Source organism: Canis aureus, chromosome 32 (genome assembly GCF_053574225.1).
Source record: "Canis aureus isolate CA01 chromosome 32, VMU_Caureus_v.1.0, whole genome shotgun sequence".
Taxonomy (NCBI): Eukaryota; Metazoa; Chordata; class Mammalia; order Carnivora; family Canidae; genus Canis; species Canis aureus.
The window spans coordinates 39,455,605-39,481,567 of NC_135642.1; the positions used below are offsets into that span (position 1 = coordinate 39,455,605).

The window sequence follows — 25,963 nt, forward strand, 5'->3', positions numbered from 1 at the left end:
AAAGAGAACCTCAAGCAGACTGTTCTGAGTGCAGAGCTCCACTTGGGCTGAATCTCCTGACCCTGAGATTAGTTTTGCTTACTGTAATGTCAAAACTAATTATTGGATTATGACCTGAGCTGAAATCAAGTCAGAAGCTTAATTCACTGAGGCATCCAGCAGTGGCTGTTTCTAATTCTTGAAATATAATGTTTTTATATCCTATGTTTCATAATCCAGTTATGTGAAAAAAAAGTCGTAGCCAATCTATGTCACCTGTTGTTTCTACTGGCTGTCAGACTGTTTTCTTTCCTTTTGAACTATGAGCTGTATATTTTTTGGTATCCTATCTTTAGGAATTCTTTGGGGTCTTATATGAAGGTAGGTTCCTCCATTGAGGAGTTTCATTTGTTTCTGTCAGATGCCTAGGCATAACCAGCCTTAGATGTCCTCAAAATATCAGTTCTCTTAAAATACTTTAGACCACCCATTTAGTGTGGATTCAGGTTGCAAATTGTGGTTTGTGGTTACATGTAATCAGGGAAGAATTTTTCTTCCTCTTCCTAGCCCCAGGTTTTGAGATGGGCTATATATTTCGGGTAGTGGGTAGGAAAGTTTATATCTAATGAACTCTATGTTAAAAGTCTAGTCTTTGGGTCTCAGACTTATGGATGTCTCCAGTTAGGCTCTCCAACTTGAGTAGCCCCTGGGATTCATCTTCTGTCCCTCAGCTTTGAAGATCGTTATGAACCAAAGTTCAAGTTCATTGGATTCAGTAAATTCTCTTATAGCAAAAAGGTCAGTTTCAACATTTTGGTTATCCCTCAGGGATCCTACTTTTACTTTTTTTTTTTAACCTATATATTTCTCATTTTTTAGCAGGTTATGGATGCACTTGAGAATTTTAAAATATATCTTATGTAGCATTTTTAGTTGTTTTTAGCAAGAGGCTCAGTCCACAAACTTCATTCTATTAGGCATACAGATACCTTCATTATCTGCTCTTTTCTTTAACTGTGCTTCAGTCTTTAATCCTTAATTATATGTTATTGTACATATTTGTCTAGATATTTTATATATGTCAGTTGTGTATATTTCATTTCTTGTGAGAACAGGTGATTTATTCTACTGTTCCATTTCATTTCAACCTACTAGTTACATAGTAACTATCCAGTAAAATTTTCACTGATCAATATAAAATAAGTAGGCTTTCTTTAAGATTATTTCAGAGGATATGGTACTTCAATGGTCTAAAAGAATAAAACCCCTTTTTCTAAAGTACCTAACTTATTTTTGGGAGAATTTTCTAATTGGAGAATTTGACTGATATTTGGGGTTTATTAGTTAAATATCTATGTGGTAAATATACATGCATATATGGGAATTTTATTTTTTCCTTTGCATTTCATTAAGTAAGCATAAAATGGACTGAAATATGTTCTTTTCCTTTTGAAATGTGAATTTTGGTCAGTAGGGACACATTGTTCCTGTAGGTTCTTTAGCAGATAAGAAGCAGATGTGGCATTGGGAGGAGACCACTAGGGGAAGAACAAACGTATGAGTAATCTGGAAAAAGATTAAAGTCAAATTATGAATTAAATGTCAGCCTTTAGACCCAAGCTTTTCTATTCTTGGTACTCAGAAGAGACAAGCAACTGAGTATTCTTAAAAAGAGAGAGACTGTTCTTAGAAGCCAGTAGTACTTCACTGTACTTACTGTCTATTTCCAGGTGTTTTTGTTTTACAATCTGATTTTGATTTTCTTTGGTTAGGTAGGATGTAACTCTTCATTAGCCTGGATTTGTACTTAACAGTCTTCTTTCATTTTATTAGAGAATGTCTTTAAAATCATATGTACTTTGTCAGTGCATTTCTAGGAATGTATGGCATGTTTATCGGTCAAATGCCTTGCAGATGGAAATGAAATTTTGTGAGGAATCTTATGGATCAAATATGGATTTATTTTTACTTTAATAAAACTATTCAAACCATACAGGTTCAGTCTGAGTATCAGTGCTAGCAGCCAATCTGGAAAGGGTTGCCAGGACTGTACCTGCTAAAGATAGCCATGATTTCCCCACTCCTGGTGTCCCTTTGGTTATGTTTGAATTATAAGCAGACCAGATAGACATCAGCAGGTCTTCTAGATCTCTGAAAGAGTGCTTCATAATGACTACATTCACTGGACATATTTCCTTCTATATTCACTAATGTGCTTTATATATACATTTTTTTGTGCTTTATATTTTAATTCAGTGAAGATGCTGTGTAGTTTTGTGTTTAACACCACCCATTTGGTAATTATTGGACTAGTTACATTCCCCAAAGGAATACTTGAGTGTTAGGGCTAGAAACAATTACAGTCATTTTAGTTTAAAATTATACTTGCAATAAGAAATAAATCATAGGGACGTCTGGATGGTGCAGTTGGTTAAATATCTAACTCTTGGTTTGGGCTCAGGTCATGATCTCGGGGTTGTGGGATTGAGCCTCATGTTGGGATCTGTGCTCAGCTTGGAGTCTGTTCAGGATTCTCTCTCTCTTTAAAATAAGTAAATAAATCTTTAAAAAAGAAATCATAGACTCTTTGCAATCCAACTTATAAATAAATACTAAATAACAATAAAATCAGAAATTATCTACAATAAAATGAAGTTTTCCAGCTTCTCTATGTTTGTGGACATATTGTTTCCATTTTTCAGTGAACATACCTGATTAGTGACAGATATCAGATCATAATGACTCCATTTTGTTTTGTTTTATTTTAGCACAAAGTGAATTTATTAGTGGATGTATAAAAACTCACAGGAATGAAAGAAAAGGAGAACATTGTTTGGGAATAACAGGAACTAGTAGTAGTAAGTTTAGGGAATTAGAAATCATCTGACATTAGGGCTCTAATGCCTTCACTGGAGGAATCAACTCCCTTTATTTCTTCAATGCTTAATTTAAAAAAATTTTAAAAGGAACATATATTTATTTTATTTTTAAAATTAAATTCAATTAATTAACGTATAGTGTATTACTAGTTTCAGAAGTAGAGTTCAGTGATTCATTAGTCTTAAATAATATCCATTGCTCATTACCTCATGTGCCCACATTTAAGAAATGTCCATCACCCAGCATCCCCCCACCTTCCTCCCCTCCAGCAACCCTCAGTTTATTTCCTATGATTAAGAGTCTCATGGTTTGTCTCCCTCTCTGATTTCATCTTATTTTTATTTTTCTCTCCTTTTCCCTATGCTTCTCAGTTTTGTTTCTTAAATTCCACATATGAGTGAAATCACATATGATAATTGTCTTTCTCCAACTGGCTTATTTCTCTTAGCATAACACTCTCTAGGTTCATCCATGTCATTGCAAATAGCAAGATTTCATTTTTTATGGCTGAATAGTATTCCATTGTATATATATACCACACCTTCTTTATTCATTCATCTGCCATTGGACATCTGGGCTCTTTCCATTGACTGTTGTGGATATTGCTGCTATAAACATTGGGGTGTAGGTGCCCCTCAGATCACTACATTTGTATCTTTGGGGTAAATATTTGGTAGTGCAAATACTGGGTCACAGGATAGCTCTGTTTTCAACTTTTTGAGGAACCACCATACTGTTTTCCAGAGTGGCTGAATCAGCTTGCATTCCCACCAACAGTGTAAGAGAGTTCCCCTTTTCCACATCTTTGCCAACATATGTCGTTTCCTGACTTGTTAGTTTTAGCCATTCTAGCCCATGTGAGGGGGTATCTCATTGTGGTTTTGATTTGTATTTCCCTGATGCCAAGTGATGTTAAGCATTTTTTCATGTGTCTGTTGGTCCTTTGTATACCTTCTTTGGAGAAATGTCTGTTCAAGATTGTAATGATTCCTAAAAGCATGATATCTTTTACATAATTCTAAGACTAATTTAAGAAAAATTATTTATTAATGTTTACATCGAGGATAAGCCTTTTTTGAAATTATACAAATTCATCATATTCTTTCATTCACCAGAACTTTTCTGCATACTTGCTAGATGCTAGACACTATGTTAGGTTAGGTTTTGAGACAGTGGTCACAGCACATTTCTAGCTATCAAGAACCTTACAGTTTAATTCTGTTTAGATATATATGCTGGGCCATTGAAGAAAAATGCTCCTCAGCATAGAAGAGTTCTCTTGCCTCTACTGGCTCTGTTGCCTCTGCTTCTCACATTACTTAATTTCTTAAAGGTTGAAATTAGTATCCTATCCTGTGGTAGTTGGAGGAAAACTTAATGAAAGGCTTTTTGAAATATGTCCTAATAGCCATGGATCACCATGGAACAGTATTATAACATACTGTTCCAGATAAAGGAGACCTGATAGATGAAAAGATGATCTGTCAAATGTATTTTTTGGTATATTTAAATTTTTGTATTTTTTGATTGGTAAATCAATACATTGATATATGATTTACATGTAATAAATAGCAGCCATGTTAAGTGCAGACTTCAAGGAATTTTGACAAAGTAACCACTACCCAATCATTAACTGACAAAAGAAACCTGGGCATTATTCTAGATTTCTCTTCCTCACATACAAATAAGTACTAGTTTCTTTACATGCTATCCCCTGACTTCCATAGAACTTATCCCCTCCTCTTTACTCTCATGGCTTCTACCTTAGTTTTTGATATGTTAAACTCTTCTCCTTTTACCTCTAGTTATTGCAGTCTCTAATTAATTTTTTTGCTCTTAACTCATTTATTTCCCTTATACTTTCCATAATGTTACTAATTATTCTCATAACTACTAATTATTTTAATCCTATTAGCACCCCTCTCCCTTGCTTAAAATCCCTTGATGAATCTTCACAGTTCTCATTCTCAGTCACTAACTTCTGAGTAAGAGATTATTTCCCAGCAACTGACTTGGTGACATTAACAGAATAGGAATACACATAGAGAAGCAGATTTGTGGATGGAAGATGACTTCTATGACTTAACAGTGTAGGAGAAAGACAAATTTGTCTTGTGTTTCAGTTTTGAAATTATCAGAAACATTTTTATTTGATTTTAACTATGGAATCAACTGTGAGGAAAGAATAGTATTTTTAAAAGATCCTTTAAGCACCAGACATTTTTCTGAAATATTTTATGTTGATGGGGAAAAATAACTTTGTTAATGCTATATGGGAAAAATTACAATGTTTTTTTTTAAGATTTTATTTTTTTATTCATGAGAGACACAGAGAGAGAGAGGCAGAGACACAGGCAGAGGGAGAAGCAGGCTCTATGCAGGGAGCCCGATGTGGGACTCCATCCATCCCAGGTCTCCAGGATCACGCCCTGGGCTGAAGGCAAGTGCTACACTGCTGAGCCATCCAGGCATCCCAAAAAATTACAGTGTTTATTCAAGTTTATTTATACTTGTAATGATTAAGTTAATGAACTCTCATTTTCACTTGTATATACTAGCCTTTTAAAAAAATGTCTTCCCATTTGATACTGTTCAAATGTCAGTACTACCAAAAGCCATATATAGATTCAATGCATTCCCTATCAATATTCCAGTAGCATTTTTTACAGGAAAAACACTCCTAAAGTTTATTAGAATCATAAAAGACCCTGAAATAGCCAAAGAAATCTTGAGAAAGAATAACAAAAAAGGAGGCATCACATTTCCTGATTTCAAACTATAGTATAAAGCCATAGTCATTAAAACAGTATGTTACTGGAATAATAAACAGACAAATAGACCAATGAAATGAAATTAAGAGCTCAGAAATAAACCTAAGTATAACAGGTCAACTTATATTTGACAAGGGAGCCAGTACTCCTCAATGGAGAAAAGACAACCTCTTTGATAAATGTTGCTAGGATAATTGGATTCCCACATGTAAAAGAATGAACCTAGACTCTTACCTTACACCACTCACAAAAATGAACTCAAAATGGATTAAGACTTAAATGTAAGCCTAGATGGCTCAGTTGGTTAAGCATCTGACTCTTGATCTTAGCTCAAGTCTTGATCTCAGTGTTGTGAGTTTAAGCCCTACATTGGGCTCCATGCTGGGTGGGCCCAAAAAATAAATGTAAGATCTAAAACCCTGAAACTCATAGAAGAATACATAGAAGTAAAGCTCTGGACATGTGTCTTGGTAATGATTTTTAAAAATATGACACATAAAGCACAAGCAACAAATAAAACAAATAGTACTGCATCAAACTAAAAGCTTCTGTACTGCAAAAGAAATCATCAACAAAGTGAAAAGACAACGTATGCAATGCAGTGAGAAAAATATTTGCAAACCATGTATCTGATAAGGTATTAATATCCCAAATACATAAAGAACTCATATAATTCAATAGCAAAAAACAAATAACCCGATTAAAAAATGGGCAAAGGACTTGAATAGACATTTCTTCAAAGAAGATACACACAAGGCCAACAGGTACATGAAAAGATGCTCAACATCACTAGTCATTAGGGAAATGCAAATTAAAACCATAATGAGTTATCACCTCATGCCTGTTAGAATGACTGTCATCAAAAAAACAAGAAATAACAAGTGCTGTATGGATGTGGAAAAAAGGGAACCCTGTGCACTGTTAGTGGGATTATAAATTCGTATGACCACTATGGATAAACAGTATGGAGGATCTTCAGAAAATTAAAAACAGAGCTACAATAATATCCAGCAATTTCACTTCTTGGAATATACTCAAAGGAAATGAAAACTCTAACTTGAAAAGATATCTGTACCATCCTGTTCAGAACAACATTATTACAATAACCAAGCCATGGAAATAAGTGTCCATTATGGATGAATGGACAAAGTTATGTTATATACATGCATGAATATATACACAGGAATATTATTCAGCCATAAGAAGTAAGGAAATCCTACCATTTGTGACAACATGGATGCAGCCTGAGGCATTGCACAGTGAAATAAGTCAGAGAAAAATAGATATTTTATGATCTCACTTATATGTGGAATCTAAAAACAAAACTAAGCTCATAGAAAAAGAGATCAGACTTGTGGTTACCGAAGGTAGAAGATGAGGGGAGGGGGAATTGGAAGAAAGTTGTCAAAAAGTTCAAACTTCTAGTTATAAGATAAATAAGTACTGGAGCACCTGAGAGGCTAATTTCATTAAGCATCTGACTCTTGGTTCTGCTCAGGTCGTAATCTCATGGGTCATGGGACTGAGCTTGTGTCAGGCTCCATGCTTAGCACAAAGTCGGCTTGAAAATTCTCTCTCTCAGCTCTTCCTCTGATTCCCACATGCTCTCTGTCTTCCTCGCTCTAAAATATATAAATCTTTTTTAAAAAAGATAAATAGACATAAAGTACTATATGATGACCACAGTTAACACTGCTATGTGATATATAGGAAAGTTGTTAAGAAGGTAAATGCTATGGGGCACCTGGGAGCTCATTTGGTTAAACGTCTAACTCTTGATCTCAGCTCAGGTCTTGATCTCAGGGTCGTGAGTTCAAGCCCCACATAGGGCTCCATGCTAGATGTGGGGCCTACTTAAAAAAAAAAAAGAAAGAAAGTGCTATGAGTCCTCATCACCAGGAGGAAATTTTTTTCTCTCTTTCATTCTTTCTTTCTTTTGTATTGTATTTATATGAGAAAATGGATGTTAGCTGAGCCTCTTATGGTCATCATTTATATAACCATTCACCTTCAGTAGGTTATGTATATATATATAACCATTATGCTCTTTGCCTTAGATTTATATAATGATGTATGTCAATTATTTCTCAATAAAAGTGGGGGAAAATATCTTCCCATAATTATCTAATAAACATGTCTCAAAAACTATAATGAACTTATGAATTCTGAGATGGTTAAAATAATTTGTAAGGTAAAATAATTGATACGAAAGGATCTTTTTACCTTGAATGGGAGGAAACAATGGAAGAAATATTTAAATATGACAGTAGAGAAATAATGAACTTTATTCTTGCTGTAGACCTTGCCTTGACCTTAATTGTCAATATATTATTTATTTCCTATGCCATAAATATTCTATATCCTATAGCTTTTCTTAACACAGGAAGAAGGGGGGATATTCAATATAGTACCTGAATAAAGGAAATACTTTTAGGTCTAAATGTTTACATTAGCTATTTGAATAGTCATTGAATGAGAATGATGTAAATGATTTTTACTAACTTACGTTGGGGTATATTTAGAAAAGTGAGTGTTCCCTTTAAAAATTGAAGGTCCAAAGAAAAATTAAAAATAGAAGGGCCTAAAAAAATTAAAAATAGAACTAAAATTAGTTGAGCAATTCAACTTTTGGGTATTTATCCAAAGAAAATTTTAAAAAAATAACTTGAAAAGATATCTGCATATTCATAGCAGCATTATTTACAGTAGCCACACAATGGATTAGCCATAAAAAAGAAGGAAATCTTGCTATTTGTAATGACATGGATGGAGGTAGAAAAATAATGCTAAATAAAATAAGTCAGAGAAAGACAAATACCATATGATTTCACTTACATGTGGAATTTAAGAAACAAATGAGTAAAGGGAAAAAAGAGAGAGTCAAACCAAGAAATAGACTCTTAATTATAGAGAACAAACTGATGGTTTCTAAAAGGGAAGGAGAGCGTTAATAGATGATGGGGATTAAGGAGAGAACTTGTCATGATGAGCACAAGGTGATGTATGGAAGTTTTAAATCACTATATTATACACCTGAAACTAATGCAACACTGTATATTAACTAACTGGAATTAAAATAAAAACTTAACCACTCCACCAAGGTCTTAAAACTTAGGAAACGACTCAATTATAAAATGAACATAAGCTAAAGATGCAAAGAAGGTATACAGATGGCAAATATACATATGAAAAAATGTTCAGCATCCTTTGATAGTAGGGAATTGCACATTAAAACAATGAGAGACCACTATGTACCTATTGGAATGACTAATATAAAAAAAAGCTGGCAAATACCAAATGCTTATGAGACTGTGAAGCTGGTAGGGAATGCAAGAGGTTAGTTACAGCCACTTTGGAAGACAGTTCGGCAAGTTTCTCACAAAGCTAAACATAGTCTTACCATATAATCTAGTAATTGCACTCTTAAGTATTTACCCAATTGAATTTGAAAACATGTTCACACAGAAACCTGCAGACAAATATTTATAGCAGCATTATTCATCATCACTAAACTCTGGAAGTAACCAAGATGTCTTCAGTAGGTGAATGGATAAAGAAACTGAGGGACATCCAGACAATGGAATATCACTCAATGATAAAAGAGAGCATGTATGCTTGAAGACACAGAAAAGACATGAAAGAACCTTAAATGCATATTTCTAAGTGTCAGAAGTCAGTGTGAAAAGGCTATATTCTGTATGATTCCAACTATATGGCATTCTGGAAGAGGCAAAAATATAAAGCCCACAAAAAGATGAGTGGTTGCCAGAGATTGAAGGGGAGAGGGGAGGGTTGAATAGGATTTCTTAGGGTCATGGAGCTCTTCTATATGATACTTATGCATTTGTCAAGACCCACAGAATTTTACAGCACAGAGTGAACCTTAATGTATGCAAATTAAAATATTTAGGAGTTTAGAGGATCCCAGGAAGGAATGAATATAGACTATGACAAGAGAAGCTAACTTTCAGTTATATGAAACAACCCCCTGAAGGGGTGGGGGGAGGGGAGATACTGACCTAAGTAACTTTGAAACGAGTATGTAAGACTAAATGCTAAAGGAATTACACATGATGGTTGTATTTAATAAAGTTGTTACCCATGGGGATTTAGGTTGAAAATTCTGATACCACTATGCATATATTCTGGAATTGAATAATTCAGTAAATGGATGAGAGCTGGTATGAGTCAGATTTCTCCTTGTTGGAGTAGGAATTTACAGATAAGCAAGGGAAAGAGACTAGAATGATCCTTTTGATAATAGATTAGAGTTGGAGAGCATCAAAAAAAAATTGGAGAACATCAGTGTAAACTCATGTTTAGCTTAATATAGACATAGATGGTTAAATGTTATAGGTAGGGCAACCCGGGTGGCTCAGCGGTTTGGCGCCTGCCTTCAGCCCAGGGTGTGATCCTGGAAACCCAGGATCGAGTCCCACATCGGGCTTCCTGCGTGGAGCCTGCTTCTCCCTCTGCCTGTGTCTGTGCCTCTGTCTCTCTCTCTGTGTCTCTTTCATGAATAAATAAAGAAAATGTTTAAAAAAAAATAAATGTTATAGGTAATATGTATACACACAGGTTAGTATACAAACATACACTTCCTTGTTCTATGAGTAGAGGACATGAAAAAAATAACGCCCCAGTGGCAAACAGTATGCCTAGCCACCAGACCTTTGGTTCCACTGCCATTCTCCAATAAAAGGAACCATGGCTCCTTGGAGGAAGTGGCTGATTCTAGGACTGGGGTAGGAAATATATGATATGAGTCTTGAGAATCTTAAAGTGCCAGAAAGTAAGGAATGAATGAATTGTAAATAATTATATATTAATTGTAAAAAAAATGTACTCTACTACTACTAGATGTTTATAATAGAGGAAACTGGGTGTAGAGTATATGGGAACTCTATATTCTCAATTTTTCTATAAATCTAAAACTATTCTAAAATAATAATGTATATTAAATAAATGAAAGTACTATTGGAAGGTCTCACAGTAATCCAGTGGTTTCCGTCTCTCCTGCAGTTTTGAAAGTGTTTGCTGCCTTGCTGACTCTTCTTCTCTCTCAGACATCACTTTTGATGGCAATCCAATAGCTCAAGAGTCATGGTACAAACACACTATCCTTCAGAATATGATGCAGCTGCGCCAGCTAGATATGAAGAGAGTCACGGTGAGCGCTCTTATGAAGTACTTATTATATTGTCTTCCTTACTGTGGGTTAGGAGGTTGGGGTGCATATTCTTTGCATGAAATCCTTCTTAGTTTTAATAAACTGTGGCGTATCATTGCTATATAATTCATAATTATAATTACAGATTTTTTTTACCACCTGTGCCTCATTCCCAATGTTAGATAACAAAAAATTGAACTGAGTAAATTTAAAAGATCAAATTGGCTTTATTAATTCATAAATTGAGCAGCATCTCATCTAGCAAGTAGAGGGGACTTCCCAATGACTACAGAAAAGGAATGGTTTTTAAAGGTAGGGAGTGGAAAAAGGGAAATTATAAGCAAAGGATCCATTGTTTTAGGTAAGGTCATCCTTCTGAAGGGAAGAGAAGAGGTCTATCAGTAAATTTTCTAGTTCTGACCAGGAAAATCCCAGGTTGACTGGTTACAGATTACATTTCTGGGAAAGGGAGGGTTTCTAAACTACAGTTAGGTTAAGTAGTAAGTCTTGGTGTACTGGCTTGTGGCCTTAACATAAGTGATGCCATTTTGGGTCTGTGGTTTCCTTTTTAGCAGGCTTAAAAAAATAATAATTAAAAGTAAGCATCATGATTATCTAAATTAATCATCATGATTATTTTTCATTCTGGCTTGATACCCAGCTAAAACTTTACTTTGGAATGGATGAGTAAGAATGTCATTCATAAGTTACATAATGTAATGTTTCAGAACATGGGAGCCAAAGCCAGAGTGCTTGCGTCTGAATCCTGACTTGACCATTTTTTAGCAAAATGACCTTTGGCAATTTACTTGACCTTTTTATATCTCCTTTTTCTCAAAGTAAAATGGGAGGATCATGATGTCATAGGATTGTTGTTAAGATAAAATAAAGCACTGAATCTTAGAACAGTGTGAGGTTCAAAGTAAGCATCACATGGAACTGTTGTGCTTGCTGTTGATGCCATACCTTTCAAAATAGCTTTTTTTTATTCATTATATCTCCATGTTAGATATTTTCTATATTTCAATTTTTTTTTTAAGATTTTATTTAGGGGCACCTGGGTGACTTAGTTGGTTAAGCATTTGCCTTTGGCTCAGGTCATGATCCCAGGGTGTTGGGATCGAGCCCTACGTTGGTCTCCCTGCTGGGCTGGGAGCCTGCTTCTCCTTCTCCCTCTGCCTACTGCTCCTCCTGTTTGTGTGTGCTCTCTCTCTGTTGAATAAATAAAATCTCTAAAAAAATAAATAAATAGTTTATTTATTTGAGAGAGAGATAGCACAAACAAGGAGTTTCCTATATGTGTTTATTTCCTTTCCTTCTCTATCTCACACAGTGCCTGAGAATGTAGTAATATTCAATGAAGTCTTGATTGAGTGAAATTGATCTACTTTCATGCCAGAAATAAAGTAGAATGACGCTATATATAATCATTGTCTTCGTACATTCTATGAGTTGTGTTTGCCTGATGAGGAAATGAGAGAAAATCACCTGGCATGGGAGCAGGGCTAGCTTTTCTGCTAAACACAGAGCAGCAGTCCTTGTACATCTGCTCCTTTACTGTTTAATTTGAGAAATTTAAAAAAATGTCTTAGTAAAAGCTTTATTTGAGGTATAATGGGCATAAAATTAATTGTACATGTTAAGTGTACAAGTTGATAAATTTTGACATGTATATCACCTGTGAAACATCACCACAGTCAAGCTTATTAATAATTCCCTACCCAACAGATTTTCTTCATGCTCCTTTGTTACCCCTCCTTTCCACCTCTCCCCACCTAACCTCCATCCCCAGGCAACTACTGATATACTTCTTGACATTATAGGTTAGTTTCCATTTTCCAGAATTAATGAAAACAATTTTAAAGTTACAGAAAAGTTGTAAATACAGTAGAAAAAACTTTTTTTTTCTTTTTCTTTTTTTTTTTTTTAACTATTTGAGAGTAAGCTGCTGACTGGGTCACCCAGTAGTCCTGAACACTATAAAGTGTATTTTCTCAAAGCAAAGACATTTCTCCTACATAAATGCAGTTTAACCAACGAAATTAGGAGGTAAACACTGAATAATTACAATGTCTAATTCTCTCACACTACTCTCAAATTTTACCAATTATGTCAATAATTTCTATATAGTGAAATGACCTAGTTTGGAATTATATATTACATATAGGTGCATTTGGTTGTCATGTCTCTCTCATCACTATTTTTTAGGAGCAGTTTCTCAGTTTTTCCTTGACTTTCATGACTAACATTTATGAAGATTATAGGTCAGTTTGTAGAATGACCCTTAATTCAGGCTATTTAATTTTTTCTCACCATCACTTTTTATAGATTTTTGCCTAAATATCATAGAAATGATTTTGATTTTTCTCATTGCATCCTATCAAGTGGTATATAATTTCTGTTTATCCATTTATTGATATTGGCCACTTTAATTAAGATGATGTCTGTCAGCCTTCTCCGGTGAAGTTACTCTCTTTCCCTTTATAATTTTAGTCCTCATAAGATCCCTCCTTATTTGTTTATTCATATCAGTATGGACTGAGTATTTAGTCTTACCTTTTGTTTATGACTTTTTAGTAACTTCAGTGTAGAAACAGCATACCTTTTTAAAGATTTTATTTATTTATTTATTTATTTATTTATTTATTTATTTATTTATTTATTTAATTTATTTAATTTATTTAATTTATTTAATTTATTTAGAGAGAGAAAGGGGGCAGCCCGGGTGGCCCAGCAGTTTGGCACCGCCTTCGGCCCGGGGTGTGATCTGGGAGACCCAGGATCAAGTCCCACATCGGGCTCCCTGCATGGACCCTGCTTCTCCCTCTGCCTGTGTCTCTGCACCACCCCTCTCTGTGTCATGAAGAAATAAATAAAAGCTTTAAAAATTTTTTTGAAAAATGAAAGAAAGAAAGGTTGAGAGAGAGCATGTGCAAGTAGGAGGGAGAGAGACAAGCATACTCTGTGCTGAGCACAGAGCCCAACTTGGGGCTTGGTCCCAGGATCCTGAGATCATGACCTGAGCCAAAATCCAGAGTCAGATACTTAACTAACTGAGCCACCCAAGGGCCAGGAAAGAGTCTATCTTTTAATAGACTTTCTGTTAACAGAGTTGGCAAACAATGGCACCTGTTTTTGTAAACAAAGTTGTATTGGAACACAGTTGTGTCCATGAATATATTATCTATATATGCTTTGATGCTACAATGACAGATGACAGAATTCAGTAGTTGCTAAAGAAATTATATGGCCTGTAAGTCTAAAATATTTACCATCTGGCTAGAAAAGTTTGCTGACACCAGTTCTATACCATTTTTTTCTCTTTGAAAATGATATCTTCATTAACTTTTATGTAATTTACCATGTAAACATTCCAGCCCATGTGGATTATACAAATATTCAATGAACCTCTGTGCACTAGAGCTGTGTGCTGAGGACGCAGTGAACTCGGGAACTCTAGAATATTTATAATTTTCAAGGGAAACACAGTGATTTTGAGATCTGTGAGACACTGAGAAGACTACTAGCTCAAGGTCCTTTGCCATTTCAATATGAGATCACACTATATTTACCTCCATGGTATCATCTCTTTGTAAAGCTGAGCTTTTCAGTGGTCGTTTTGATAAAACCACCATAATACCATGCCCAAATCAGTATGGAACAGAAAATGAGGTTCCCAGTGTCCAGTCTAAATACATTTGAGAAGTTGTGTAATGCCCTACAGATACACAGATTTCATTGGTAAGTAATTGTGGTTCTTTAAGAATGGTATTAAAAAAAAAAAAAAAGAATGGTATATATTTTCTTTCAATTTACGTGTATTATTATTTTTTCAAATGGCTACTAAGTTGCTAGAACATGAATACTTGATAAGTTTTTTACTAACTACCTAGTAAACAGAGCTATTAACACATTTCTTTTGACTTAGAGGCACCATGAAAAAATTCTTGAGCATTCTTAGGTGCATTGAACTGAAAAGTTCCTGCACTAGGATCTGTATTAGACACTAGAGATGACAAGATCAGAATCATAATCCATGCCCTCAAGTTACTCACTGTCTAGTGCAGACAGATTATAATTCAAAATGCCAAGCTAGAAAAGATAGCTCGATAGATGTATTTATGTATGTACACACACTCACACCCACATGCGCCTGCACACGCACACAGCATGGTAACGCTGAAGGGTAAAGCACCCCTACATCTACCAGAGAAATAGGAGAAGTTCCAAAGGAGAAAATACTTGACTTGGGCTTGAAGAGTGGTTAAAAAGGAGGAGGATATATCTGTGGAGAGTGTCCCAGGGAGAATGGAGGCATGCAAAATGCAGAGAGATGTGAGAGAATATAGCAAATGGATAGCAAATGTACTCAGTTTACACAGAGGACAGGAGTGGGAGCAGAAGGTGTCTGACAGTCAGGCCTAGGCCATGAAGGGCATTTTGTGTCCTAATGAAGAGTTGAGCTTTTCATCTAAGAATAGAAAGCCCTAGGAGAGTTGAAGGCAGTTAAATTACATTTGCCTGTCAAAAATTTGTTTTTCTGGGCAGCCCGGGTGGCTCAGCAGTTTCGCGCCAGCTTCAGCCCAGGGCGTGATCCAGAGGACCCAGGATCGAGTCCCACATCGGGCTCCCTGCATGGAGCCTGCTTCTCCCTCTGCCTGTGTCTCCGCCTCTCTCTTCCTGTGTCTCCATGAATAAATAAATAAAATCTTTAAAAAATATTTGTCTTTCTGGATAGCAGCCCAGGGGATGGATTGGGGAGGATAGGATGGATGAGATGAGAAGCAGGAAGATTAGTTAGGGTGAGAGCTTCTGGGTGGTTGTGGGGGGAATCTGATCCAGAGGAACGGCAAAAGGTAATATGAGGGCAAAAGAGAATATAAATTGATGGCCTCAGTTCTGATTTTGCTTTTGTTATCTCTGTTAAGAAGAATGACTTTTAGTCAGTAAAGAGTAGAAATAAATATTACTAAGAAGAAAATGAAGCCTACGCTAGGTGAATAGATAAGTGTGATCTAGAGCAGGGGCTGGCAAACCTTATCTATAAAGGGTCTGATAGTAAATATTTTAGGCTTTGACAACTATACAGTCTGTTAAAAACTACTGAACTCATTATAGTCTGACAGGAGGCATAGACAGTACATAAATGAATGAGCATGCCTCTGTGCCAATAAACCTTTACAAAAACAGGTGACAGACTGTGTTTGCTATGCTTGATCTAGAGCACTGAATAAACGTAGCAAATAAATTGCTAGACCTTTGAAAGTTATATCGGAGAAACAGTGTAGAACAGTAGAGTAGCTGCAGCTGCAAGGTAAGATGAACTAGTTGGTCTTTTTATCATAGAAGGAAAGAATATAAATTTCATAAATTATGATAGTAAACTTAATGTTTAGTAGGAAAGAAATATAAATTGGATTATTAGAGTTGTGAGTACTAAGGGAATTGGTCACTAGGAGGCAGCAGTAATTCACTAACAACAATTCATGCCAGACAAGAAAATTAATTTTCTAGTTTGGACATTGTAAATAGGCCCTCTCAAGAGTAGCGTTGGAGATAGTGTTTTGGTATTTAAGCAAAGCTTTTGACAAAGTCTTTTGTGATACTGCTTTGAGTAAGTTGTATGACAACATAGTTAAGTGAATTTATGATTCTAATGTTTCACGGCACAGGAAGCAATGAATTAATGCCAGCCTGTAGAAAATTCTCTACTGGCATGCCTTGAGGCTTTTTCCTTGGGCCCCTTTGATTAAGCATTTTTGTTAATGACTAAATGAGAATATTTCTGTTATTCTGATATAGGATGTGATTGACAGAAACTGGAGAACTTGGAGATCCTGATATACTGGTTAATCAAAACAGAATACCAAAGTAGCTCAATAATCTCAGAACAGGGTTTGGCAAACTGTAGCCTGGGGGCCAGATCCATTCTGCATGCTGGTTTTGAGCAGCTCTCAAGAGAAGAATGGTTTATATATTTTAAAAGCATCGTATTAAAAAAGAAAAGAAAAACAACATGTGATAGAGATCTTTGTGGGTCACACAGCCTAAAATATTTACTATCTGGACCTTTACAGAAAAATATTGCTGACCTCTAGTGTAGAAAAACAAGCAAAATTTAGCAAGATAAAAATAGATATATTGAAAATCCCGGACTTTACTCCCTGACAACAAACAGTTCTCAGCAGAAACACAGATTTATGTGAGATGAGACTTAGCAAATTAAGTTCAAGTTGAGTTAATTGTGAGATGCGATCATTAGAGGTTATAGAAATAGAGAATTCAGAAAAATAGAGAGAGTAGCCCCCATTTTTTTCTTCGATGCTCAGATTACACCTGAACTATTAGTTTTAGAGGGGTGACAATAAACTAGAGTGTTTCCAGAAAACCCGGCACAAATTGGAGAAGACATAAGGAAGATACTATAGTGGTATGCAAATATATTCACAACTGTTGGTAAAAAAATAGACACATTTTGGGGGCTAGAACAAGGACAACTATATAGACAATTCTAGGATATGCAGAATTCTCTCCTTTTTAATTTCTAAGGCAGTACTTTACTAACATAGGCACTATTCTCAGAATTCTGAAAAAGACACAGTTTCACAATTTCCAAAGTTTTCACTTCAGATGCACATTTAGTTGGCTTAATATGGCCTTGTTACAGTTTGCCCTCCAAAAATTGGAACAGCCTGAGACACGAGTTTGTTGTGGCAGCGTTACTAACGCTCACTGACATGTTCTGATTTTCCTCCTCTCTTTGGCAGGTGGGAGGATTATATTTCCCTTCCTCTTTGAACTTAAGTGTAGTTGTGCAGTTTGCTTTGGCCAATGAAATGTGAGCAGAAGTGATATATGTAACTTTCAGACAGAAACGCTTAAAAGCCATTGTGTGATATTCACTTTTCTCCTGTGCGGTGGCTGTCATGGGAGCATATGTGGAGTTGAAGATGCCGTTGAATCCGGCACTCTGGAATACTTAGGCACTACAAAGAGGACAGTTCAGGATGCTTTGCGTGATCAAGAAGTAAATTTTTGTTCTAAGCCAATATAAGTTTTGAAGTTGTTATGACAGCATAGCCTAGCCTGTTCGAGCTTTTTGCCTCCCCTAGTATTTAACAGCTAATATTCCTGAGCCAAGAGAGTCAGGTGATACAACTTCCACTTTCACTCTGACATTAACTAGGACCTAGAAAGATCAGTTTTCTCTGCTAAAAAAATTGTTTGAATGAAAAATATGGACTGTCTCTTCTAGATAAAAGTCTGTTTTAATTTTAAAGTCTGTTTTAATATTTGTTGTACTCAAGGAAAATAGTGTCTTTTATAACTATCCTAAAGTATCTGGTTAAAAACCCACATTGCCGTTTATTTTTTTTTAATCCCACATAATAAATTACTGCTGTCTATATTAGAACTGCTATTATTTATTTGGAGCAGAACGTCTTCTCATATAAAATACACATTGTTTTAGAGCCTAAATAGTCTGCTAACAGAGTATAATCTAATTTATCAAACACCTATTAAGTCACTGTACTTCTTAATTACTTTGAAATCATTTCTCTATTTCATCTTCATAACTGACTGAAGTAAGGAAAAATAATTTGTTGGTCCTCGATAGATCCTTTTCCTTTGCTGTATAAAGGCTATGGCTTTTATTCCAGAAATTGAACTATTATCATGAAAATGCCAGAATTTTACAGGTTTTTTTCTTCTTACCAACAGATTTATAGCTTATCTTTACAATTAAAGGTTTATTTTTGTTTCCCAGTTGAGTTACTCTATAATTATTTAGGCTGAAATGTAATCATCAGATATAAAAAATTCCTTAAAACACTCAATATTTGAGTTGATTTGGCATGCATCCAGTTTTCGTAGGTTTAGTCTTCCTTTTAAAGTCCTACTGCTTTTAATAGAAGCTCAATTTTTTCTGAAAATCTGATGAAATCATCTCTTAAGTATGTGTAGGACGTGATCCATACAGTTTCCAGGACTGTTTGAAATTGGCTCCTTGAATAACCAGTCTGTTTCTCGTTCACATTTTATAGACGAGTCAACAATTGAACATCAGTATATCTTGCTCTTTTAAAATGTTTGTTCTGAAATAGGCTATACTTAATAGTACCAAATCAATACTTACTGAACGAAAGCATTTAATATAGTTATTAGTCCAGCTGTGTTGTGAAGCTAGGAATCAAGCTTCCGAATGTCTTACTGAGTTCTCCTCAGAAGCTCTACTCAGCCTTCAAACACTAGGAAAAGCTATTTTCCATATCGTAAAAGATTTTAAATTCACCACAAGTCACATTCAATTTCCACTCCCTTTAACACAATGAAATCATAGAGCAGATTACTATTGAATTTTAACCTTACCTTTTATATCTTTCTAAAATCAGTAAAATACATTTAAATATGTCCTTCTTATAAAAAATACTACCAATTCCATTTCTCATAAGCCATGGCTCCTCTTCCTGATCCTGGCTTTATCACTAGCTGTGTGTCTGTGTATAAATTACTAACCTTCTCAGAGTATTCATTACCTTATTTCTACAATTAGAGTCTTTCAGTAGACGCATTTCTGGTTTTCTTTTTAACTCTGGGGTAATTTTTCTTTGTGTATTTTTTATGTCCTTTTTTAGTCTAGGTCTTTTCTTTGTTTTCAGAAGCATTTATAATGGTTAACCCCTAGAATATATTTTCATGGCCTCTTGGACCTTCCTTAATTCTAACATGATATATATACTGGTTAGGATAGGCTGGATTATACTGTAGTAACAACTTCTCTGACCTCAGTGGACTAAAGCAACAAAGTTTATTTCATGTTCATAGTGGGAACTTTGCTCTGTGTTATCCTCATTCCAGAACTGAGGCCTTCAAAGTACTCACCATGTGGAGCTTTGCAGATTCTATAGCAGAGAGAAAGAGAATAACTAACTATACATTGTCTTTGAAAACTTCCTCCCGAATAAACTTCCTCCAGAAGTAAACACATGTCACTTTTGTTCATATGACATTGGTCAAAGAAAGTCACATGACGGCACCTAACTGATAAGGGGCAAGAATTGCTATCTTACAATGAGGGCCTGGATGTGGGAAGACATAGGAATATTTGGTGAACAGCTCTTATGACCATCTACCATGTTTTAAATCAAATGCTGACTTCTGGTAGGGGTAGAAATCAGTACTATACTTATGGAGGGCAATTTGTAAACATGTCAAAAGCACTAGAAATATGTCTTCCATTTGATTTAGTGGTTCCAGTTTTAGGAAATTATTGAACAGATATATGAAGATGTATATTTAATAATCAATTCTTCAAATATATATCTATTGACTATGTACATTATGCCAGGAGCTGACATGGTCCATACCTTCAAAGAGCAGTTGGGGTAGCAGAGGGGAAAGAGAGTAGCAGAGATTGTTAAAAAGAAACAGGGTAAGTGCTTTAGTGGAGAGTATAGCATGCTATGAAGGCATATGGGAAAATTTCTTCTGACCTATTTTCCAGTTGCCTGATTCTCTCTTCGGCTCCCTTCCATTGGATTTTTCATTTCAGTTTCCATAATTTTTCATTACTGTAAGAGTTCTCTGTCAAATGTGCTAAATTACTTGTTATAGTTTCCCATTTCTTAAGATATTTTCAAGCTCATCTTTTAGGAAGGTATTGTTTTCTCAAATTGTGACATCATTTTGAATACCTACAAATTTTTTGATAATAAAATTTAAAATTATGTGTTTGTACTTTACTAAAATTTGACAATCTTTAGGGGAAAAAGACATAATCCACGTTGTGTATACAGATTGCAACTTGAAAAAATGTGTTTCGTGGGAATACTATAAGGTAATACAGGAATGATAGTATGAGTTAGCATGTTGGAATTATGGCTGGTTTTTAATTTTTTCCAAAGTATAATGTTATTTTATGGTTTTTAGAATTTAAGAAATTAGACTGGCCAAATCAACTTAAAAACAAAGTAAAGGTAGTAATAATATTAATGGAGAATAATTGTTAAACATCAATGGAGAGTTTCATACTCTCCATACAAAAGGCTTTCATTCTTTAGTATTTTAAAAGCTCTGATTTACATCCATGGGTCAAATGAAAGTTGTGAGAAGTGTAATTCTTGTTGTTTTTATCATCATAGTAGAAAGTTTTTAAGTCTTTGTATGTGGAACTGTAGTGCATGGCCTACAAGGAAAACCTATATAAACCTGCTCCCCGACCTTTCTTCCTGCTCTTCTCATTCTGGTTTCTTTCTTGTATCAGCTAAGTTCAGCTCACATCAAGAATTGGGAGTAGATTTAAGAACACACATCTTCTTAGAATTGGGGAGGAAGAACACATTAAAGAGAAAAAGACTAGCTTTTTTTTTTTTTTAAGATTGTATTTATATATTCATGAGAGACACAGAGAAAGAGACAGAGATATAGTCAGAGGGAGAAGCAGGCTCCATGCAGGGAGCCCAATGCAGGACTCGATCCCAGGACCCAGAGATCACACCCTGAGCCGGAAGGCAGATGCTTAACCATTGAGCCACTCAGCCATCCCAAGACTAGCTTTCTATGAGGGCATATTTTCTGTTAGCAAGTAGTATGTTTCTCACAAAGAAAGCTAGACTTGCAGAACGAAAGAAATAGCACAGAAGAGGTTAAATGCTTAATAACACTTGGAAACATTTTTTGCTTTTAGGAAGAAGAAAGGCGTATGGCATCTATTGTAGCCAAAAAGGAGGAAGAGAAGAAGCGGGAAAGTCATAAACAGTCCTTGCTTAAGGTACCTTCCCTAACGGGGTGTGCGCGGGTGTGCGCACGTGTGCACATGCTCACTGCTCCGACACTCGCTAGTCAGCCAGAAAAGCACTTTCCAGACCTCATAAAGCTTGCATTCCTATCGGTAGAATTTTTTTATAAATAAACACCCTTATAACTTTTATAAGTTACCTATAAATAAACCTGTACTTGTGAAATGCGATATAATGTACATTATAAAACACATGTGAAAGCTACAGATTTTAAAAAGAAGGGATAAAAAAATAAAGAGAACACAAGTTACAGTTTTTTTTTCCCCCACATCAGTGCATCACTTTGTGCCATGTACCTTTGTTTTGGAAACTACCATAATAGACCATTATACTTATGGAGATATTTTAATTAGCTCTGACACATGGGTTTCTTTTTAAATAATTGCTTTGTAATTTTAAAATTTTTATAAAGCTTCTCTTATATAGAGGTGGTAGGGATTTTGAGGATTTAGGAATTAAAATTTGTTTTAAACTAGTTTTAAATGATTTAGCATAGCAGTTATTACTTTCCTTAAATATTTTCTTTAAAAAATGAAAAATATTTTCTTTTAAAATATTTTATATGGACATCACAGAACTATAATAAATGAAGACAGCTTAAAGTTTATAGCTTGTAGTATGCTCATACTATGTTCTAAAACTAAGGATATCATGCTGGTTTTATCACTCATTCTTATCTTATGTAGGTGCTTTCCTTTAAAATGAAAATGCCATTTAGAATTCAAAAGGTGACTAGTAGGGATATGAAGTTGTACAAAACAAACTTAGGAAACAAGGGAACTTGTTAAGGCAATGGAAATGTGTATCTTGATAGGGGTATGGGTTACACAGGTGTATGCATTTGTCAAAATTGATCAAAGCTTGAATCTGTGTGTTTTATTCTATGAAAACTACTCTTAAATTAACAAAAAAGAAAAACAACCCTCTCAGCTCAGGACTACTGCTTCAAAGAGTATTTAGAACTCTTATCCATCATGCTACAATTTTCTCATTTGCTGTTATTTCTAACCTCCTGAACTTTATCTGTTTTCCCTCATCTCATTAATTAGATGTGCCTAGGCCCCCTTTTGATATCTCTATCTTTTTATTGATTTAACTGATAGAATTTTAGTCTTTTCTATATTGGAATATTTCTAAGGGTTGGCCAAAAACACACTTTGGTTTATAGGAAATATAAACCAATATAGGCAAAATTTTTTAAATGTATAGGTAGGAGCAAGATTTATCATTGCCAGATAATACTATTGCTAAGCTTTGTAATGGTTCATTTGGAAAAAAGTAGTAGAGTTGACTCTTGTACAATATGAATTTGAACTGCGCAGTTCCACTTATTACATGGATTTTTTTCAATATATACAGTACACTACTGTAAATGTATTTTCTCTTCCTTATAATTTTGTTAATATTTTATTTTCTCTAGCTTATTTTATTATATGAATACGATATATAATGCATATCATATTAAAAATATGTGATCAACTATTTATATTATTAGTAAGGCTTCCAGTTGACAGTAGGCTATCAGTAGGTAAGTTTTTAAGGAGTCCAAAGTTTTACACAGATTTTCAGCACCCCTGGCCCAATCCCCATGTTATTCAAGGGTCAACTATGTTTCCCATTGTACAGCTGCTGTACATAAGCTGTATAAGTGAATAAAGGAATAAAAATATGTAAATAATAAGTAATAAGTAATGTAAATCAGTAAATAGACTAAAACTCTGGGACCTAAAGAACACATTTGTATGTGTTGTAGAATATGGAAAGGAAGAATAAACAGAGAGATGATTTATCTTTAAAGCTACCAGTATAAGTTGAGCCTGCTATAGGTAACAAATTGCTCTGGACTCTGCCTTTGCACTGAATTTTTTTTCCTATATACCCAATTCAGATGCTGTTTACTATCAACATTTTTGGAAATGTGCCATTAAACATTTAGCCAACTTGGTTTTTATACTTTGGAAAATTTTTATGAAAACTTCAAAAAATAGTGAATGCTTCTCTTGAAGCCACTAAATAGAACTCTTCAATTATGAAGGTTATTTAATGTCGAAATTTTTTAATTAGATAGAGGAGAAGCATGGGAAATCAAGAGACCTGGATTCTAGCCCTAGCCCAGATTTGAAATCATGATACTGTAGATCCTCAGCATTTACTGGCTATTATTTCATGTGACAACATGAATTGATTTCATCATTAAATGAATTGATCATTAAGAAAAGTGGGTGGGTGCTTATGAAGGGACCAGAAGAGTGCATTGACACATATCTTCTGTTGCTTTTCTATCTTTCTGTTTTCCTTGAAACCTTGGAAATGAATGAAAGTGATAGTTACAGAATATACTGGTGCGGTATTGCTTGGACTATGAAGAGTAGACTCAAGTGGCAAAAGCTGAAATTTTGAATCTTCTAAAATATTTGTCACCTTAACACAGGCTTGGCGTTGTATTTTATCTAGCTTTAGAAACATGACTATAACTGATACGCTGAATGCATCCATGATTGAGCAGAAGATGTTCTTTGGATAACCCTCTTATGCCTTGTAGAATCTTTAACCTTCTTCTTGCTTCTTTTTTCTCTTGTACCACAGATACCTAGAGTCCTTATGAGGCCCCTGGCCAGCCAGTGACCCCCACCTGACCCCAGGCTGCACTCCTATTTTAAAATATGTCTTTTCCCTCTTCCTGGCCCCGATAAAAAATAACCATTCTCTTAGTCAACCTGGTGTTGATCTAATTTCAGTAAATAAAGGAAACTTAACTATGGGGTAGGTATAGGAAAGTGTATTTTCAGGTTATCTTATAAATGTGCTAACATACTCAGTGTATAAAGATATTGTGTATCTTTTTTCTAAACACAGCTATATCTGCCTCATTAAGAATATTCCTTTCTGCCAACTCCCAGTCAGCTAGGAAACCAAATGCATGGAGCCAGCATGAGAACCATCTGTTGTTAGCTCACTGCCCTTGCCTCTTTAAAACTGGCCTGGTGGTGGGTAAAAATGATAATACTTAGGTTAAGAATTGGGTTGTACCAGTTATCTATGAATAACTGTAATAGAATTCCTTAAGGTAAATTTTTTTAAATATAGATTTGGGGGGAAAAAAACGTTTTTATAGTAGAATAGCAGATTCTTATTTGCTTTAGATGAAGAGGACATACAAAAATATCCAAAAGTCACAGAAGCATATATGTGTGTGTGTGTATGTATATATATATATAAATATAATCCACTTAACGATACAAATTTGAAATACCAAGCAATAGAAAAAGAACAGAAATTTTTAAAAGTTTAATTTTTTAAAAGATTTATTTATTTATTCATGAGAGACACAAAGAGAGAGGCAGAGACATAGGCAGAGGGAGAAGCAGGCCTCCCGCAGGGAGCCCCATACGGGACTCGATCCTTTATCCCATGAGCCGAAGGCAGACGCTCAACTGCTGAGCCACCCAGGCGTCCCTAAAAAAGTTTACTTTTAATTAAGGTACTCAATACCATTTTTCAATGCTAAAATTTTAGATATCCCAATATAGGCAAAGAGATGGAACTAAAAGTTTATTATTCTGCATATATGCACTGAGGAAATGGGCAAAGAATTTTCCTAGCAGCCCTTCCTGACTCTGAAAGCAGCAGTAGGAGAGGTCAATATCACCCAGCTGATCGGTCATTGGATGAGTTCTCTCAGTGAAGAGGAAAGAGAAAGTGTCTATTTTCAGCACTTTGACCACATTGACATGCCATTTAAAGATGATAACTTTTGATAATGGACACTTTACTAGAATATTATTTTCCTTATCAATTTATATAAGCTGAGTAGAAACATTTCAGTCAGGCACATTTTCTTTCAGTAGTCTAGCTGCTTTTTTCAACAGATTTCTGTGAGAGAATGGAGCCCCAATACCCCAAGTCAGTGGTTCTCACAGTGAGGTCCATGCAGCAGTAACCTTAACAGCAGCTGGGAGCTTTTAGAAATGCAAATTCTCAAGCCCACCTCAAACACATTAAATCAGAATGAGATGAGAACCAGCAATTGGTGTTTTATTATTTGGGCACCCTAAAGTTTGAAAACCATTGTAAGGCATCCACTGCATATAATGAATTAACTTCTTTCCTATTCATCTAGGATGTACTAGTTGCCTAGAAATATTTCAACTTAGTACAGTTTCTTTTAGTAGGCTTATGTAATTATTAATTTTCAGACATTGTAAGTCATCCTGTGAAGCTCGGAACATTGATCAACCCTTCTTCTTCTCCCCACCTCTCAATGGAGATTGTTCCATCATATTAGTATGAATAACTGGGTAGGAAAATTAAAAAATTGTTAGTTTTCTTCCTGCTAGTTCAAACACAAAAGCTTATAAATTTCT

The 25,963-nt window shown here is 35.1% G+C and overlaps 1 protein-coding gene across 7 annotated transcripts in view; it reads left to right on the forward strand.

Moving 5' to 3' along the window:
- Positions 1-25,963, forward strand: part of LRRC49 (leucine rich repeat containing 49) — a 166,702-nt gene that overhangs the window by 90,215 nt on the left and 50,524 nt on the right. For 6 of the 7 annotated variants that reach the window (XM_077881714.1, XM_077881716.1, XM_077881717.1 and 3 more), the window contains 2 exons: positions 10,653-10,800; positions 21,488-21,571. In XM_077881714.1, the coding sequence (XP_077737840.1) occupies positions 10,653-10,800; positions 21,488-21,571 (232 nt within the window). The remainder of the gene's footprint in view (positions 1-10,652; positions 10,801-21,487; positions 21,572-25,963) is intronic. The other variant, XM_077881715.1, reaches the window with a different exon arrangement.